This window comes from Budorcas taxicolor, chromosome 17 (assembly GCF_023091745.1).
Source record: "Budorcas taxicolor isolate Tak-1 chromosome 17, Takin1.1, whole genome shotgun sequence".
Taxonomy (NCBI): Eukaryota; Metazoa; Chordata; class Mammalia; order Artiodactyla; family Bovidae; genus Budorcas; species Budorcas taxicolor.
The window spans coordinates 35,770,823-35,790,805 of record NC_068926.1 but is presented as its reverse complement, the minus strand read 5'-3'; the positions used below and the strand labels follow the sequence as shown (position 1 = coordinate 35,790,805).

General features: G+C 35.8%; 1 protein-coding gene across 1 annotated transcript in view; it reads left to right on the top strand.

Moving 5' to 3' along the window:
• BLTP1 (bridge-like lipid transfer protein family member 1) overlaps positions 1 to 19,983 on the top strand; it is a 186,021-nt gene that overhangs the window by 92,012 nt on the left and 74,026 nt on the right. Inside the window, exons 36-46 of the mRNA XM_052654644.1 lie at positions 2,610 to 2,761; positions 3,224 to 3,374; positions 3,545 to 3,697; positions 5,404 to 5,644; positions 6,779 to 6,921; positions 9,318 to 9,537; positions 10,001 to 10,159; positions 12,980 to 13,155; positions 16,034 to 16,209; positions 18,588 to 19,294; positions 19,730 to 19,969. Of these exons, the coding sequence (XP_052510604.1) occupies positions 2,610 to 2,761; positions 3,224 to 3,374; positions 3,545 to 3,697; positions 5,404 to 5,644; positions 6,779 to 6,921; positions 9,318 to 9,537; positions 10,001 to 10,159; positions 12,980 to 13,155; positions 16,034 to 16,209; positions 18,588 to 19,294; positions 19,730 to 19,969 (2,518 nt within the window). The remainder of the gene's footprint in view (positions 1 to 2,609; positions 2,762 to 3,223; positions 3,375 to 3,544; positions 3,698 to 5,403; positions 5,645 to 6,778; positions 6,922 to 9,317; positions 9,538 to 10,000; positions 10,160 to 12,979; positions 13,156 to 16,033; positions 16,210 to 18,587; positions 19,295 to 19,729; positions 19,970 to 19,983) is intronic.

The window sequence follows — 19,983 nt, the reverse complement described above, 5'->3', positions numbered from 1 at the left end:
TTTTAATTTTAATTTTAATTTTTCTCAATTATGAAATTGTGATAACACAATTACAGGAAACTTGGGAAATACAGAACAAGGTTGCATGTGGTTCCACTATATATTACAATCATTTTTTTAAGTAGATAAATTCTTTTTTAGTTAGAGTTTCAATATCAAACTCTCATAAATTAATAGAATGAATATACAGAGAAGTAGAAGGGTACAGTGTGGGCTTCCCTGGTGGCTCAGATAGTAAAGAATCTGCCTGCAATGCAGGAGACCTAGGATCAATCCCTAGGTATACAAATAGTAACACAATTTTTAAAGGTTATATTCCGGTACTATGTAGGTGCTTCTCAGGTGGTGCAGTGATAAAGAACTCACCTGCCAGTGCAGGAGACACAGGAGATGCAGGTTCAGTCCCTGGGTTGGGAAGATCCCCTGGATAATGGAATGGCTACCCGCTCTCGTATTCTTGCCTAGAGAATCCCATGGACAGAGGAGCCATGGCTTTCAGTCCATGGCGTTGCAAAGAGTCAGACACGTGACAAAGCGTAAAACAAAGCTATTACCTGATCTTCAGAATTATATCTAATAACCTCTTATATCCATCATCATTGAGATGTGCCATAGGCACCAAAAATTCAATCAGTATAAATCCAAATTTATTATTACTTTGTTTCACATGTTGTTTTAATTACTTGCTTATTTACAAGGCCCTCTCCCTTTATTTAAAGTTCAGATTCCTCTAGACTGTTTTCTGTATATTTGTATATTCTCAGTTGCCTGGTTCACAGCCCTTGTCTGAAACCCAAATGTATTTGAGAATTCAGATTTTTTTTCTTTAAAAGAAAAATCATATGCCATAGCCCTATATTGCCCCTCCCTACTTCCCTCTCCCCACTAGTAACCACTAGTTTGTTCTCTATGAGCCTGCTTCTTTTTCGTTATATTCACTAGTTTGTTGTATTTTTTAGATTCCACATATACCTAATTAAGAAGTGCAGACTATTAGTATAAAATAAGCTACAAGAATATATTACACAGCACAGGGAATAAACCAATATTTTATGATAACTATAAATAGAATATAGTATTCAGTCACTCAGTCATGTCTGACTTTTGTGACCACATGGACTGTAGCCCACTGGCTCCTCTGTGTATGGGATTTCCCAAGCAAAAATACTGGAGTGGGTTGCCATTTCTTTCTCCAGGGGATCTTCCCTGACCCAGAGATTGAACCTGCATCTCTTGGGTCTCCTGCATAGGTGGGTGATTTCTTTACCACTGTGCCACCTGAGAAGCACCTAAATGGAATATAACCCTTAAAAATCATGTCACTATATTTTATACCTGTAACATATAATATTGTACATCTATACTTCAGTAAAAAAAAAAAAAAAAATATATATATATATATAAATTAAAAGGAAGATAATATGGCATGTGTACTATAAGCTCCTAGTGAAATCTTAGATAACATTAACATTACATCTTGAAATATTGAATATTTTTGCAGCATGACATTAATAAAAACACCAACTAGGATAGTCTCTCACGCATTCTGATTCCACATTTACAAAACAGATTTAGATTTTCAGAATGTTGTGAATGTTGGAATTGCAGATAAGGGAATGTAGACTTCTGTTTAGTGCCTGCTGACTTTAAAATTGCTATAATCTGTGACCCATATTTTTTTATAACATTTAGGATTCACAGCTGTTTTGTGGATACTCTTTATTCCTTAATCATCCCACAAGCAAATGCCGACCTTTTCTTTATTTTGACCAATAATATCTAAAAGTGAATTAGAGACCTGTAAACAGATACAATAAGCAGTGGGCTTTTTTTCTTTAATAATATGCTTTTTCCTTCCCTGCATACTGAAGAGTGGTGATTACACGTTGAAAAAATATTATTCCTATTTTTTTTTCAATACAGGTTCAGATTAGCATATAAGATAACTAAGAATTTTCTAATGAAAAGTGTTAACTTATTTGAACATAGACTGTAATAGTATATCTCATGGCACTTTATTTGGAAGTTTGAAATTTCCCCTTAAAATAGAATGGAAAATAGATTACAGTAAGATGCAGAAGACCTTAATGCTGTCAGTCGTCCTCTGATGTAATATTTGGATGACCTCTGCTGTGTGTGCTCAGTCGCTCATTCATACCTGACTCTTTCCAACCCCGTGGACTGTAGCCCATCAGGCTCCTCTGTCCATTGGACTTCTCAAGCAAGAATACTGGAGTGGGTTGCCATTTCCTTCTCCAGGGAATATTCCCAACCCTGGGATCAAACTCAGGTATCCTGCATTGACAGGTGGATTCTTTACCACTGAGCCACCAGGGAATCCCCTAAAGGGAGTTAATCCTAATTCCATGGATTCCCCTGGTGGCTCAGATGGTAAGGAGTCTGCCTACAATGCAGACTACAGTTCTTACCTAGAAAATGCATATGCAGGAGATCTCTCACTGGTGGGAGCTGCAAAGCTAAACCTGTTTTCTTTCACAGTCTTGTTTGTAGAACTTGATGTGATGGAAAAGTTTTGTGCTTAAAACACTCTGTGCTAGTGGTTTTAAGGGACTATACATTAATAACTTTTGGTACTCTATTTTGTATAGGATGAAGGAGTTGAATCTGATGACTTGAAAAAAGATCTACCCCTAATGCCTCCACCTCCAGATTCATGTAGCATGAAGTTGACCATCAAGGAAATTTGGTTTAGTTTTGCAGCTCCCACCAATGTGAGATCTCCTGCACATGCATTTTCTAGGTAAAAAATTTTTAAAATAGATTACTATCCCTTGATTCTCCTGATTTTTTAATTTAGTTTTAAATTACATAAATTCTGTGTCATGTATCTTTTTGGATTGTTTTTCTCATATATCTAGTATTAGGCTTGCTACTTCTTTCCCATCTTTCTTACTTCATTCATACTTTCTGTAGACATTATTCTCAGTTTGTTTAACCCTTTTTCTTTTCTAGAGTTTTATTTTAATTTTACATGTCACCCTGTCATGAGCTTTTTACTTTTTTCACCTCTAACAGACTTTTGTGTTTTTCTAATTCTATCATCCTTTGCTTTTCCTACGTATATATTCAGAATCTATCTGCTGGTCAGAAGGAAAAGTAATTTTGCCTAAATAAAATAGCCACAGAGTACAATATGTATGGGAGAGTGTTTGAAATAGTCTTAAAAACATTTGTTTATGTATATATTTTTTCATTTTAAAAGGCAGCTGAACCTTTTAAGCACTGCAACTCCAGCTGTTGGTGCATGGCTTGTTCCCATTGATCAACTCAAGTCATCTTTAAACAAATTAGAAACTGAGGGGACCTTGAGAATTTGTGCTGTTATGGGATGCATAATGACAGAAGCATTAGAGGTATGTCTTTCAACAATGCAAAGTGTCATACAAAGTTTATTATTAAAATATTCCCTTATTATTTATTGTTGTTGGAAAATATCAGACCTGCAAGTTCTTAATTTCTAGGTATCTTTTGTTTATCGTATCTTTGCTGTATCCTTCTAAATCTGTTGTTTTGCTTTTCTCAGAATAAAAGTGTACATTTTCCCTTAAGAAGTAAATATAACAGACTTACAAAAGTTGCCCGCTTTCTCCAAGAAAATCCTTCATGTTTGCTGTGCAATATACTACATCACTACCTTCACCAGGCAAATTACTCCATCATTGATGACGCTACAATGGTGAGTTACTGGAATCATACGTTAGTTTTAAAAAAGATTCTATTCTATTGGTTAGCCACTGACACACAAGGTTTGAGATGAGTATGGAAAGTCCAAAGGAGAAATTTGGTTAGAAATCCAGGTTTATAGACAAGATTGGGCTCAGATTAATGGTTTAGGTGTTGCCAGCCTGAAGGTGTTAGAAGCAGTGAACATTCTTAGAAGAGTCTTCTAAGAATATGTTGAGTGAGAAACTGGTCAGGGATGGATCCTCGATAAATACTGAAGTGAAAGGGGGATGGAGAGAGTGCATAGAGGTACACAAAGTGCTGAGCAGGGGAAAGGAGGAGAACCAGGAAAGACTATCTTAGAGGCCAAAGGTATAATGAATTGCAAGCAAAAGAGTAGTCATTAGTCATATTTCACATAAATGTTTAATAAGTACTAATTAATAATTGAGGGGGAATATATAGCTATATGAATAGATCCAATGTATCTCTGCCATAGAAAAGCACTATGGAAAGTAACACATCGTGCTTAAGAGCTTAGAGCTTGAGCACCTCCCTCTGCACTCCAAGCTTCTGATCAACAGAGAATACACAAGAATGTTCAGCTAAATTAATAATCAATGTATCAGTACTGTTGATGGCCAGTCATGTTCCTGATAACCTCTAATGAAAGAATCTGGAGTAAATTATGGATTTCATAAAGGTACTCAGACCTTAGGTTAGTATAGTGCCTTCTACTCCCACTCTGTGAACTGAAGACTGGGAGGCCACAGTGCAGAGTTAACTTGCCCATCTAGGCATAGGCAGAGAAATAAGAACAGAAAGAATGGCAGGAATTTCGCATGGATGGATGCTTTGCCAGGATATGGTTTCCATGTAAGAGGAAGAAATACAAGAGACCCTCCTTTCTTGAATCTAGAAATGAAAGGGAAGGCTAAGGAACCTTATATTCCTCAGAAAGTAAGTGAGTGATTCTTGCCATCTAGTAAGTGGCTCTCTTCAGTCATAACCATTACTCCTAACACAAGGAATTGTAGGAAAGGTGAAGGAGAGGAGTTGGGTATTTTCTCCTTTAGGCTAAGTCCACAATAGGCAAGTTTTCTTTCTTAAAATCAGCACTATGTGGAATAAAATATATTCTAAATTTTGTAATTGTTACTGATAATATATTTGTTTCAAAACAGTTACAAATCCTTTGTCTATCATTTAACTATAAAAATTTGTAATTTTTTTAATGTTAAAATAGAGGTAGTTACCTAATTTTTGAAGGAAATGTTTTTGTTTGCTCTTTGCTTAATGAATATTCCAGGTGGCACAAAATACATTTAATTTTCAGTTGATCAAAACAGGTGAAATGCATTGAATGCTTCTTACAGGGAATCCCACTTTTATACCCCATGTTTAGCCTCTTATTTACCTGGTACAGTCCATAGCATTGCACAGAGTCAGACAAGACTGAAGTGACTTAGCACACATGCACGCATGCTGTGTTGTTTATTATGGAAAGATGCAACTTTGTGTCTAGAGAGTGAGTTCTGTCATCAGTTTGAAATAGTGACTCCATTATGTAAACCTGGACAAATGACTCAACGTATAAATTCTTTCCTCATCTCTAAATGGAAGTTAAGAGATTTAAATGAATAAATGCATATAGAACACTAAATAGTTATTATTATTGTTACGCTAAGATGACTCCTAACCATGTCATTGTTGTCACAGAGTGATGGCCTTCCCGCTCTGGTAACTTTAAAGAAAGGTTTGGTTGCACTGGCAAGGCAGTGGATGAAGTTTATTGTGGTAACACCAGCCTTTAAAGGAGTTAGTTTACATCGACCTGCTCAGTCCCTGAAACCTCAGTCAGCTGCGGACCATGAACATGAAGATGGGCTTGGGCTGGACAATGGAGGTGGTCTTCAAAGTGATACCAGTGCTGATGGAGCAGAATTTGAATTTGATGCAGGTAATTCTGTAACTATTTTGGTTGGCTGTTATGTACTTGGAACCTAATATTTTGATAATTTTAATACATTTTGTCCCATATTTGAAAATATCATGGCTTAATTATACAAGTCTGATTTGTGTTGGTCCAAATAAATGGTGATGTTGGAATCTTTATGCACCCTTCACTTTGAAGTTTAATTTTGTGAAATGCAGTAGAAATACAGCGAAATTCTTCTCCTAATCTATCTAGTAAAATTAAGAGACATCTTTGTATAACTAGACTATTTTGAGTGAAACACATGAATTTTTTGAAATTTGTATTTCTATTAAATTCCCTATGCCAGTCTTCTGTAGATTTGAATTTTACCTGGTGGTTTGATTCTGAATTTGTGTAATGTTTAGAGGTATATATTCAGCCTATAATTCTGTCATTATTATGACTGTGCAGGACAGGGGCAGTAGATAATGCATTTCAGAAATACTTGCGTACTTTAATGCCTTTTCAAAGAGTAATTTTTATCATGATATATAATATTCAATGGAAATTTATGATATTTTGAAAAAATACTAAAAGTACCATGGAAAAGGACAGTAATCTTAAAATTAGAGCTTTCAGAACATTGATATATATTACTTTACCAAGCTTTAAAAAAGTTTCTTTGAAACTTCGTATTTAACAACTAAGTATTTTATGATTAATAGGCTGGATTTTTGTTATTTTGAAAAATTTCAAGTCTAACCAAAAATTGAAAAAAGTAGTGCAGAAATATTCTTTCTAATTGTCTGCAGATACGTAGGTTAATTTGTGAACATTTTGTACTTTCTTCAGTATAGTTGAATTGGTTTTTTAATCTCTATGCCATTTGGGAGAAATATGTGAAAGATTAGAAGCTGTTTGTTCCTTTCTTGAGATTGAATGAAAAGATTGGTGTTGAAAGAATAAGAGAAAGAAGAATGAACATTTTAGCAGAATCCATAATTAATGTTTCAATTAATTGAATTTCTATAAATTGAGTTATTAATTAATTCAATTGAATTAATTAGATTTCAATAAATTGAGTTTTGCTATACCACCGGGAACATTGGAGTGTTTCAAGATGTTTCAAGACTATATGATAATCTATAGCCCACTTATTCTTTTGTACTGTTTCAGCCACAGTCAGTGAACACACAATGCTACTGGAGGGAACAGCCAACCGGCCTCCACCTGGTAGCTCTGGACCTGTTACTGGAGCTGAGATAATGAGGAAGCTTTCTAAGACTCATACCCATAGTGACTCTGCATTAAAAATAAAGGTACATTGTTGCTGTCTTTGTTAGAGTTACTTCCACTTAACAGAGAAGACCTAAGCTTTTGTTACCTCAAATGTAAATATTAGGTATTCACCCTAAATATCCAAATAGTGCTTTTATGTTGAGATTAACATACTTAGTAACTTATAGTTTGCACATTTCAAAGAAAATTATATTAACAATCAGTAATTAATATTGAATGAGGACTCCTTTAATTACCAAGCCTTAGGGCTGTCTTTTCAATGTATTCACTGCTGTAGTCAATGAAAGGACTTCCCTATAGCTCAAACAGTAAAGAATATGTCTGCGATGCAGGACACCATGGTTCGATCCCTGAGTTGGGAAGTTCCTATGGAGAAGGGAATGGCAATCCACTCCAGTACTGTTGCCTGGAAAATTCCATGGACAGAGAAGCCTGGCAGGCTATAGTCCATTGGATTGCAAAGAATCGGACACGAGTGACTAACACACACACGCACATGTATTCAATAAAAAACAGTGTTGAACATGGGTGTACCTATGGCTGATTTTTGTTGATGTGTGACAGAAAACCACAAAATTCTGTCATGCAAATAAATATCCTTAAATTAAAAAAATAAAGTAGAACAAATGTTAAAAATGTTGATCAGCTTATAATTATTAGTTTTAATGAGAAGTCTTACTGGTAGTGCATGATCAATATACAGTTTAAATAGTTAATAAAGTTAAATAGTGTATGTTGTTGAGCATGTAAGAAAAAAGACATTTTCATTCATACAAGTACTGGGTGGGAGTGTAAATTGGCATAACCTCTTTGAAGAGCAGTTTGTCAATTTTTAATTGTAAAATTTTAAACATAATGCCTTTTAACCCGAGTGCTCAAAGACATATGTCCAAGAATGTTCTTTACAACACTGTTTATAAGAAAATAATGGAAGCAACATAAATGAGAACTAATAGTGTACCTTCATATGGATGCATATTATGAAGACTTCAAAAAGATAGAGTAGATCTCTAAATGGACATGGAATGATCACCAAAGCACATTGATTCAAGTAAAAATAAGGTATAGGACAATATATATCTCTGTGTTAAAAAGGATAAATATGTATATGTACTTATATAGGCAAGTTATTTATAAAAGGATAGATAAGAAATGGTTAAGAGGACTTTGAGGCCAGGGGATCTCGTAGACTGGAGTTCAGGAGATGCTTTTTATTGGCTAGTCTTTGTGCTTTTGAAAGTTTTATTCTGTGTTAACATTGTTCTTATAATGAAAACATTTAATGACAGTTTGATATACATTTTTTAGTTTGGGCTATAAGGCTTATTCTGTTTCTGCAATATAGTTACAAGCCTGGGACACTTTAAATCTTCAGCCCCTTAATCTGTCTTAGAATTACTCCTTTTCTTTTTAAAAAAAATTATTTATGTTTAATTGGAAGATCATTGCTTTACAATGTTGGATTGGTTTCTGCCATATATAATTTGAATCAGCCATAGATATACACATGTGCCCTAGAATTATTCCTGGTTTATGATCTTTCCACAAGCTCTGATCACATTGCTATTAATGCTGTTCTCAGAAATTTTTTGAACATTCCTTTGTTTATGGATTATGAAAAAAAAATAACAGAAATTTAAAAGTACTTTGTTTCAGATCTCCACTTATTAGGATATTTCTGTCTGCATGGTCTTTCTTTGTACTGTTTTAAACTGATCTGGAATTCCAGTCTTAGATGTGACAGATCAGATAGAGATTGGTCAATTGTGTAACTTTTGATTTTTTTAATTTTCTTCAGAGAATTGCTGAAAATTCTTTTTGGCATATTAGAGCTTTACAGAGAATCAGGTCTTAGCACAGAGATTTATTATCAGAGTATTAAGAAGGGTGGTATAGTATGAAGAATTTTGGGATATATGTCTTGATACTAGACTCCCACTTTAGATTTTAAAGGGAGTAGTAGCTGTGAGTGTGCTCAGTTTTGTCCAGTTGTTTGTGACGCTATGGACTGTAGCCTGCTGGACTTCTGTGTCCATGGAATTTTCCAGGCAAGAAAACTGGAACAGGTTGCCATTTCCTATTCCAGGGGATCTTGCCGACCCAGAAATCAAGGCCCTGTCTCTGTGTCTCCTGCACTGCAGGCAGATTCTTTACCACTGAGCCACCAGGGAAGCCCCCAAAGGGAGGTTAATCATTGTTAAAATTAAGTGAATGATACTAAATGCTTTCCTTGGCATTGTACTGTAGAGTTTTAAAACATTGTTACATACATTTGAGATTCACTGCAGTTCTAGTAGACACAAACTGTTTAGGTAGACACTGTGGTATTAATGTGAATAATATAGTAATAAAAACATTGTGGTTATCCGTAGTCTTTTTTATGTGCATAAGAAAGAACCCCATGTTCTCTCTGTAGGGCATTCATCCGTACCATTCTCTGAGCTATACCAGTGGTGACACTGCCACAGATTCTCCAGTGCATGTGGGACGTGCAGGAGTACCAGTTAAGGAGAGTCCAAGGAAGGAAAGCCTACTCAGCTACCTGACCGGAAGTTTTCCAAGCTTGCACAACCTTCTGGAAGGGACCCCTCAGAGAAGTAGTGCAGCAGTGAAAAGTAGCTCCCTGACGAGAACAGGTATATCCTTAGTTCTGACAATTATCAGTTTACTTCTGTGGGAGATTTAAACAAAACAAAAAAAATAGGACTTATGTTTATTCAGATATATATTTTTGGATGCATACCTAGTCTTTTGTATGACAACTTATCTTTGAGAATGTTTTGTGGGAAACTCTCCCATTTAATTTGTTGGTGTCTCTTAGTTTCCATTTTTAAATTGTAGCATTTGCTGTTACTCTCAACCTAGGCATAGTGTGTAATGCTGTCTAGACCAGCCAAGAGTGAATCTATTCTCATTATAGTCTGAATAAATTATTTATTAATGCCTTAATATCCAAATGCCAAGAGTATGTAGTGAGTTTTAAAGACATATGCAAAAGGAAGATAATTTAACCTGAGTTTCTAAAAATGATTACATAAATCACGTTTTCTGCTCCTTAATACATAAGTATTGCTATACTCAGTAAAACTTTATTTTCAGGAAACACAATGGCCTCTGATATGTTATCTGAACACCCCTTGTTATCTGAGCCATCATCTGTGAGTTTCTATAACTGGATGTCAAATGCTGTGGGTAACCGAGGAAGTGTGGTACAGGAGTCTCCTGTCACAAAATCAGGACACAATAGTCTCCCAACAGGTATTGAGCTATCATGTTATTTTACTTAACTGTCTAAGGGGTGCATGTAAAGTTATAGTAAATCCTGTTTTTCAAAAGATGGTTAAAACTATCTCAAAGATTTAAGTTTACCATGTAGTTGAAATTGTCCCATTTACGAAATGCCTTTGATAATATTGCAATTGAGAGAGTCATAAGCAGTAGCTTAGTGTTCTTGTGGAAAGGTAAATATGTCAAATGTGAGATATATATAATTTAAAGAGTTTAAAATTTCCGTTTAATGTGTCTGGTTTAATTTTCAAAGTACCAAAAGGAGATAAATGAAAAAATGCAAAGTATAATGATGATATCATATACCTACAATACAGAAAATACTTTCAGCTTATCCAGATTCCTCTGCGGAGTAATAATAAACATTTTTCTCTGGTGGCTTAGAAGGTAAAGAATCTGCCTCCAATGCAGGTGACCTGTGTTCAATCCCTGGGTTGGGAAGATCCATTGGAGGAGGGCATGACAACTCACTCCAGTATTCTTGCCTTGGAGAATCCCCAAGGAGAGAGGAGCTTGACGGGCTACAGTCCATGGGGTTGCAAAGACTTAGACATGATAGAACAACTAAGGACAGCAGCACATACTCTTTATAGTTACTTAAATATTTAATTAAATCTAAAGAAGTACTAAAAGCAATAAAGTAAGATTCTTGCCCTTAAGGAGGGAAACAAATAACGAAAATTTATTTTAAAGGGGTCTTTTTTTTTTTTTTCTTTTTACTTAAATCTTTAATTCTTACATGTGTTCCCAAACATGAACCCCCCTCCCACCTCCCTCCCCATAACATCTCTGTGGGTCATCCCCATGCACCAGCCCCAAGCATGCTGTATCCTGCGTCAGACATAGACAGGCGATTCGATTCTTACATGATAGTATACATGTTAGAATGCCATTCTCCCAAATCATCCCACCCTCTCCCTCTCCCTCTGAGTCCAAAAGTCCGTTATACACAGCTGTGTCTTTTTTCCTGTCTTGCATACAGGGTCGTCATTGTCATCTTTCTAAATTCCATATATATGTGTTAGTATACTGTATTGGTGTTTTTCTTTCTGGCTTACTTCACTCTGTATAATCGGCTCCAGTTTCATCCATCTCATCAGAACTGATTCAAATGAATTCTTTTTAACGGCTGAGTAATACTCCATTGTGTATATGTACCACAGCTTTCTTATCCATTCATCTGCTGATGGACATCTAGGTTGTTTCCATGTCCTGGCTATTATAAACAGTGCTGCGATGAACATTGGGGTACATGTGTCTCTTTCAAATCTGGTTTCCTCGGTGTGTATGCCCAGCAGTGGGATTGCTGGGTCATAAGGTAATTCTATTTGCAATTTTTTAAGGAGTCTCCACACTGTTCTCCATAGTGGCTGTACTAATTTGCATTCCCACCAACAGTGTAGGAGGGTTCCCTTTTCTCCACACCGTCTCCAGCATTTATTGTTTGCAGATTTTTGGATCGCAGCCATTCTGACTGGTGTGAAGTGGTACCTCATTGTGGTTTTGATTTGCATTTCTCTGATAATGAGTGATGTTGAGCATCTTTTCATGTGTTTGTTAGCCATCCGTATGTCTTCTTTGGAGAAATGTCTATTTAGTTCTTTGGCCCATTTTTTGATTGGGTCGTTTATTTTTCTGGAATTGAGCTGCATAAGTTGCTTGTATATTTTTGAGATTAGTTGTTTGTCAGTTGCTTCATTTGCTATTATTTTCTCCCATTCAGAAGGCTGTCTTTTTAATTAAAAGCTTCTGCACAATAAAGGGGTCTTTATAAGTAGCAGGAAAACAGGCATAGAATTCACAAAGAAATACTGGTGGCTGTTTCCAATAACATAAATGGAGTCAGTCCTTTCCTATCATTTTCTATTTTTCTCTTATTTTTCCAAATGTCCTATAGGTATGTATGATTTTATTGTGAAAGTGTGTATATGTTTTTTAAAAGAATATGTGAAGTAGCCTTTGTTCTTAGTTACTTTGGGCAGCTGAAGTTAATCTTTGTAACATCTATTTGGATCACTTTTAAATTCTATTCAAACAAAAATATGAAATTATGAAAAGTGACTGATAAATGACTACTCAGTATGTTTTATTTTTTGGCTGGTGTGTGGACCACATTTGAATCTGCAACCAATTCTAATTCTGACTCTAGGTGTGCAGAGATATGCCAGTTCCTAGTATTAGCCCTTGACCGAAGGAGATAGAAGGCTGGTTCTTCCACCAGCTCTCAGCACTTTCCTGCAGCTAATCTCACTACTGCAGAGTTTAAATTTCAGGAGAGCCAAAAGGAACATTTCCTCTCTATCACAGATCTGTTGCCTGACGAGTTAATAGATAACAGAGTATCGAAGAAAGAAGAGATGCCATTTTATTTTTGTTTTGCCTTGAGAAATAATAGTTAGGAAGAAAATTATATGTGGGGATTCTGTGACACTTATAGTTTTTGCCATATAACCATGCCCCTATCTATAATTTTGTTCCTCTGTGCAAAGCTGATGGGATATCAAATGCTTTTCAAAGTTCTTCCAGCCCTATAGTTTTATATTTTGGACTGACTGGCTCTAATACATACTTCATGTATGAAGATGAGTGATATTATTCTGAAAATATAGTTTAATTTCACTTTTTATTAGTGTCTGTAAAATAACCTGAAAATGTGTTTTTTTTTTCCTTCTCAATTTAAATGGTCTGGTAATATAATACAAGCTTCATAAGTTTACTTTGCTGTATCCCTTTATGTTATTTTCATTTCCCAAGAATTTAGAATTTATTTTTGAATACTTACTCTTTTAGGTGTTGCACCCAATCTTCCTACAATACCCTCAGCCTCAGATTTCAACACTGTCTTGTCTAGTGACCAGAATACTTTGGACGGGACACATTCTCAGCATAGCACTAGTCAGGATGATGTGGCAGGTGTAGAAGAAGCCAACCAAGGTTTTCCTGCTGTACAGCTTGCTGATGCTCAGGTGAGCCACTCCATTTTCCCCTAACTATAGTGACTGTGTATTAGGCAGTACTTAGCAGTTGGAACCATCAAGTGTGTGCATGTGGAATTCCATTGAAAATCTTTTTCCTTGCCTATCTGCCTAAAGCCTTCATGTAAAAGGAGGAGCCTTTAAAAAGTACATAGGTTAATTATAAATACAAATTAAGCATATATAGATATTCATTAAACTGAAGAATGGTATATAGTTAGTCTGCCTCATACAGCAACATTCTTGTTATTTGGGGATAGAGACTGGCTAAATAATAGGACTAGAAACTTAAGTTTAATCATTTCCTACAGTTTTAAGTGTTCTGTGAAGGCTTGAGTGAGCAATGCGGAGGCATTGAAGATTTTAGAACAGAAGAATAATTGTACATGTGGAAATGTTGTATGGGTAGCAATGTGTTAAGTGGATTGAAATGGAGAAACTAGAAGTGAAAAGATGAGTTAATAAAATAGCTCACGGAAGTGGTAATGAAACTCTTAGCTTAGGTGGGCATGCCTTTGATAAGGTAAAAGAGAAATACAGTGGAGGTCTTATTTAATTGACTAAATGTGGGGAGTGGAAAACAAAATTCTCCAAGGCAAATGAGAGAGTGGGAGATAGGTATTTAGAAGTGTTATCTTTTCAGGATGAAGGAGACCTGAGCATATTTTTTATTTAGGACGAATTAAGAGAGTTCTTAAAAAAAAAAAACGAACGGCAAACTGATGGAGAAAGATTCAGAGAGGGATGAGAAGTGTTGGAATTTAGAGTCCTTTATAGAGAGAGATAACTTTTTGACATAAAATGTACTTTTTCCCCTGAGAATGTTTGGGAAGGCAGTATGGACAATTCATAACTGTACTGATAAGTTTGCAAATTTACAGCCTCAGTTTTCTATCACAGTAGGAGGTGACTTACATTAAGAAATGTGTCAGGCACTTTTAAACTTTTTTGAGATTTACTTCTTCAATACTCCAATAAATTGGAGTCTATTTTAGGGATTTTTTCACTTTTTTTTTTTTAAGAGAAAAGAAATAATTTTTTATGTTTGTTTTGGCCTGGATAAACATTCATGGTATTTATTAGCATCCAATACACATTTTTAGAGACAACTATAGTATTTTAAATGTAAAACTCTAAAATCGACCAGAGACAGTAATATTAAGTAATACAGTAAAAAACTATGTAAGGTGATTTAAATATATATAAAGGTTGGAGTGAAATTGAAAGAGAGCTCACCACAGATCCACAGAAGGATTACCAAATACTGCTGAAAGTCTAGTTATTTAGAACCTCTTATTGTCCTTATTAGCTTAGCTATAGGAATAGAAGTACTCTTGCCTAGAAAATCCCATGGGCGGGGAAGCCTGGTAGGCTGTAGTCCATGGGGTTGCGAAGAGTCGGACATGACTGAGCGACTTCACTTTCACTTTTCACTTTCATGCATTGGAGAAGGAAATGGCAACCCACTCCAGTGTTCTTGCCTGGAGAATCCCAGGGACGGGGGAGCCTGGTGGGCTGCCGTCTATGGTGTCGCACAGAGTCGGACATGACTGAAGCGACTTAGCAGCAGTAGCAGCAGCAGGAATAGAAGAGGATTAATCCAAAGCAGATGTAGCAAGATAAGTGAGGTGATAAGATGTAATATGCAGTCTTGGAAATTGCTGAAAAGGAGTTTAAGGTAAGAATATGAGAGAAAAAGGAAGTCCCCTAACTTCGGAATTAAAGCATTGGTTATTTCCATGGCCAGAGAAGCCTTTTAGGATGGTAATCTGGGATGGGAAAAGGAAAGAACTAAAATGACTGGTGGGTTTGCATGATTAACTAGGGGTCATACAGATAACAAAGATTAGGAAAGATGGAGGATGGCTTGAACCTTGAAGAGTGTTTCCTTTGGGATGAAAGATCAAATCCAAGAAAGAGTAAACCCAAGAAAGCGTATGCCAAGCAAATATACAAGGGAGAGAAAAATTCTCCCTAAATTTCCAGTGTAGAGTGAATTGTTTGAATTCTGTCATTATAGACCTTCAGGCATTCACAGGAGTAGTAAGTAGCCTGTCTTCCTAAGCACAAACAAATGAGGTGACATAGAGACAAGTGAAAATGTAGACTGGAGGCTCACTGCAAAAATGGCACATCTCCATTTTGACAGATTTTTTTTTAAGCTCAGGAAAAGAGAATGTGTGGTGAAAAAGAGAAGGGAGTCAATGAAGGCAGTTTAGGATGTAGAAGAAGGAAAAGGAACCATGCAGCAGAGAATGAGTAGTCAGGATTATTATTACTGATCTACTGTGAATACAGAGTTGCTTTTATTTGGGTTAGCACTTAGTGACTATGAGGTTCAGTTAACTAGAGACTTAGCCAGGGTGATGTATTTCCACAGCATATATGCTACTTAAAATGTGAAAGTTCTTTGTCAGCAAATGTTAAATGACTTTTGCAACCAAGGGATACCATTTAAAAATCGATCAACTATTAAAAATACAACATATAAAATGCTTTTATATTAACAGCAAATTGATAAGCTCTTTTCTGAACCTTTTATAGCAGATATTTATGGAAACACAGTAGATATCCATGCCTTTTTTAAAACAAGAAGTAGAATGATTTAAACTAATTTTATTTTCCTTGTACTTTCACTCAAGCACAATCAAGGAACTTTGTATTTATGATTAAGGTGAAGATGGCTGGCACATAGTAGGTGCTCAAAAATACTAAGTTTTAAGTAAAATTAGAACATATTTATTATTCAAGGCCTTTTTTTCCCTTCACAGTATAGTAATAATATGTACTGAGATAATATGTAAGAAAAATAGCCACAATAAATGTTGAATTATAAACTGAGCTAATATAAATGTGTTATATCTTTTAGGTTGTTTTCAAACCTCTTCTGAGTCATACAGGGATCCAGTCACAGGACACAATGCCACTCTGCTACCGAATGTACTTCGGAGAACACCTTTCATTTTCAGGGACTTTGGACTGCCTTAGAGCAGATATTGTGGATTCAGACACGGCCAAAGAGAGAAAAGGCAAAAGAGCAAGAAGGTGTCTTGCATTATTATTGGTTATATGTAAAAATTTGTACAAAAGTTGTAATATCTGCTTTTTAACTTTGCTTTCTTCTAGTGCTTATGTGGAAGTAATTTTAATAGCCTAATGAAAAGATAACTTCCGCTTAACAGAAATAGTTGCTACGTTTTCTTAATAATTTGTTGATTTTATCACTAGGTTGTGAGACCTGTTTTTAGATATGTTTTTGTAAGATGTTAGTACATGTATGTTGTTGTTTAGTTACTAAGTCATGTCTGTTTTGCGACTCCGTGGACCATAGCCTTCCAGGCTCCTTGTCCATGGCATTTCCCAGGCACGAATACTGGGGTGAGTTGCCATTTCCTTCTGCAGGGGATCTCCTCGACCCAGGAATTGAATTCATGACTTCTGCATTGGCAGGTGGAATCTTTACCAGTGAGCCACCAGGGAAGCCATGAAAATTACATGTATCAGGGTCAGCCAAAGCACATATGTTGATAAATATACTTTATTTACTGTTGTAGTAGTATTTTATGATCTTATGGATTAATTTTATATATTATTCTTAGAATTTATTCCTGACCTCCTTTCTGAGTTGACTGGTAGCAGGTAGTATTTTCCATTAAGAACAGAGTAGACGTCATGTTGAGAGTATAGCCTTGTCTTTCACAGTAGTGTGGTACTATAACAGTAACCAGGCAAGCTGAAATACTGCAGAAGTGACCTTAATGATTATTAAGATTAATGGGGAAAATTACCTTTGTTTTGTGACCTGGAAAAATATTTCTTAAAATATTAGAAAGTCTTTTACTGTTTATTATACATGTATAGGAAAATAAAAAATATAATAAAACTGATGTTTTGTGCATACAGTTTAAAACATTAGAAACATTTGAGAATTAAAATGTTTTCTTTTTTAAAAACTAGAGGGTAGTTTGTATAGTCCTTGTCTGCTTACATCATGTAGCTTACAACACAGAAGGAGCATCTTTTCTGTCCTTTGGCAAATGTCATACTCCATTCTAAGCAATTTCCAGTGTTTTAGCTTTGCACTTTCAGTGTCGTAAAATGTCTTCACTAGTTCTTTTCAGCCCCCATCACTTTCTTTGGGATAGCTTCATCCCTTTTGTCATGATCACATCTTTATGCCAGTAAGTTTGCCTTCTCTGAGTTCCATGAGCTGCATACCTAGAGTTTCTAGATGGAAGTGCCAACATTTTCATACTCAGTTGTTTTCTTTTATAACTCCATTTACTTTCTGGAAATTTATTTTTATTGAGTTAATATTGATTTATAACATTATATATATACACACACAACATTCTGTTTCTACTCTTGTATACACAACAGCATGCTTGCTACCAAAAGATTAGTTTCCTTTTGTCATACATCTGAGTTCCCTTACTCATTTTGTTCTCCCCTCCCTTACCTCAGCACCTACCTCTCTGGTAACCACTACTCTGTTCTTTGTATCTGTGTGTGTTTGGTTTGGTTTGGTTATTTATCTTGTTTGCTTTTTGTTTTTTATATTTCACAAGTGAAATCATACTGTATTTGTCTTTCTTTTTGACTTATTTCACTTAGCGTAATGCCATCAAGTTCCCTCCATGTTGTTGTAGAGGACAAGGACTTCATTGTTTTTTTATGCTGAGTAGTATTCTGTGTGTGTGTGCACTTTGTGTGTCTGTCATATTTTCTTCATCCATTGGTGGGCACTTAGGTTGTTTTCATATCTTGGCCATTGTAAATAATGCTGTGATGAATACAGAGGTACATATATCTTTTAGAATTAGTGTTTTTGTATTCTTTGGAAAAACACCCAGAAGTAAGGAAACTGGATCATAAGGTAGTTCTAATCTTAATTTTTGGAGGAATCTCTACCTACTGTATCCCATAGTGGTATACCAATTTATATTCCCACCAACAGTGTATGAGAATCCTTTTTCTCCACATCCTTGCCCACACTTCTTATTTCTCACACTTGTTTTTGATGATAGCTATTCTAACATACATAAGGTGATATCTCATCATTGTTTTGATTTGTATTTAATAATCAGTGATGTTGAAAATCTTTTCATGTGCCTGCTGGCCATCTGTATGTCTTCTCTGGAAAAATACCCATTTATGACTGAGTGACTAACACATACCACCCATTTTTAATCATTTTTAAAATTACTGAATTGTATATAAGTGTGATTTGGACTCGACGTAGAATAAGATCAAGAAAGAAGACTTAAGGCCTAGTTTCCAACTTGTAAAAATAAGAAGTGTGTTGACTTAGAACATACTTCACCTTGGAGATTATTTTGCTAACAAGTTAATAAAGACTCTATGATTCTGGGGAAAAAGAAAGAAAACCTTGTCATTTTCTTTTTTTTTTTCCACATTTTTAGGCAAGGCCATGTGAATCTTCCTCCACTTGAGTTCAAACCGGCATTGATGTTGGAAACCTTTAGCATCAGCGCTGTTGTAATGGAAAAATCCGTGTGCACCCCTCAGAACTCTACCAGTGCTCTTTCTTTTCATGATCTCAATAAGCGTTATTATAATACTTTTCACTGCAACTTTACTATTTCCTGTCAGTCAATAAGCCAGCATGTAGATATGGCTTTAGTTCGTCTCATTCATCAATTTAGTACAATGATAGACGACATCAAAGCGACTCAGACTGACATTAAACTTAGCAGGTACACAGCTGGATCAGCTTCCCCAACACCTACTTTCAAAACCAGAAAACACCGGGACTTCCGCTCATCCGACTTCAGCCGCAGTTCTAGGGGAAGTCTTAACGGTGGCAATAGAGTAAATAATACAAAGAACAAACGGACCAACAACGAGAATAACAAAAAGGAGTCTCGAAACAAAAATTCATTAGGAAGATCTGAAAGAAGAACTTCAAAAGTGTCTAGGAAAGGTTCAAAAGATGTGGTGGATCATATGACTATCCACATGGATGACTCTGATTCAATTACGGTATCAGAACAAAGCGAGCCTTCAGCTGAGTGCTGGCAGAATATGTATAAATTGCTTAACTTCTATTCACTTATCTCTGATCCAACAGGAATACTGGAAAAATCTTCAGAAACATTTGGACCAGCAGGTAATGGATATTTTTATATTAAAAAAATCTGTTTAGAACAGCAATAATACTAAAAAAATACTAAAAAGAAAAAAAGACCGGTTATTCATCATGTATTCTTATTGTTATAAGAAATGGATAACTGAAAGCATAGAATTGGCAGTCACCAAGGAGAGAGAGCAGTGATGGTGATCAGATATTCTACTGCCCCTTTTCCCATCCTTTCTAACTTTTACACAGTCAGCTCTTAAAGAATTCAGATAGACCTGCTTTCAAATACCTGAGTCTCCTATTTATTTTCAAATATGACCATGGGAAAATAGTGGAAATTTTCAAAAATCATTTTGGTGGAGAAGAGGACAAAGAGGGCTAGTTTGGAGTGCAAAGGAAAGAAAAGCAAGGTAGCGTCCTTCCATTTTGCAGTATCTAAGCCCACATATTTCCATTTACTTAAAGGAGTTCGGAGCCCTACAGAGCCGACATGTAAAGTTGTGTTTGAGAATGAACAAGACAATACTAGTGTGACCAAGAGGAAACGTAGTTTGGTAACTGCTGAACCTCAGCATGTTACTCTGATAGTGTTTGGCATTGGCATGGTGAACCGCACACACCTGGAGGCAGACATTGGTGGGCTAACAATGGAATCGGAACTGAAGAGGATTCATGGCAGTTTTACACTTAAGGAAAAAATGAAAGGTATGATAACATCC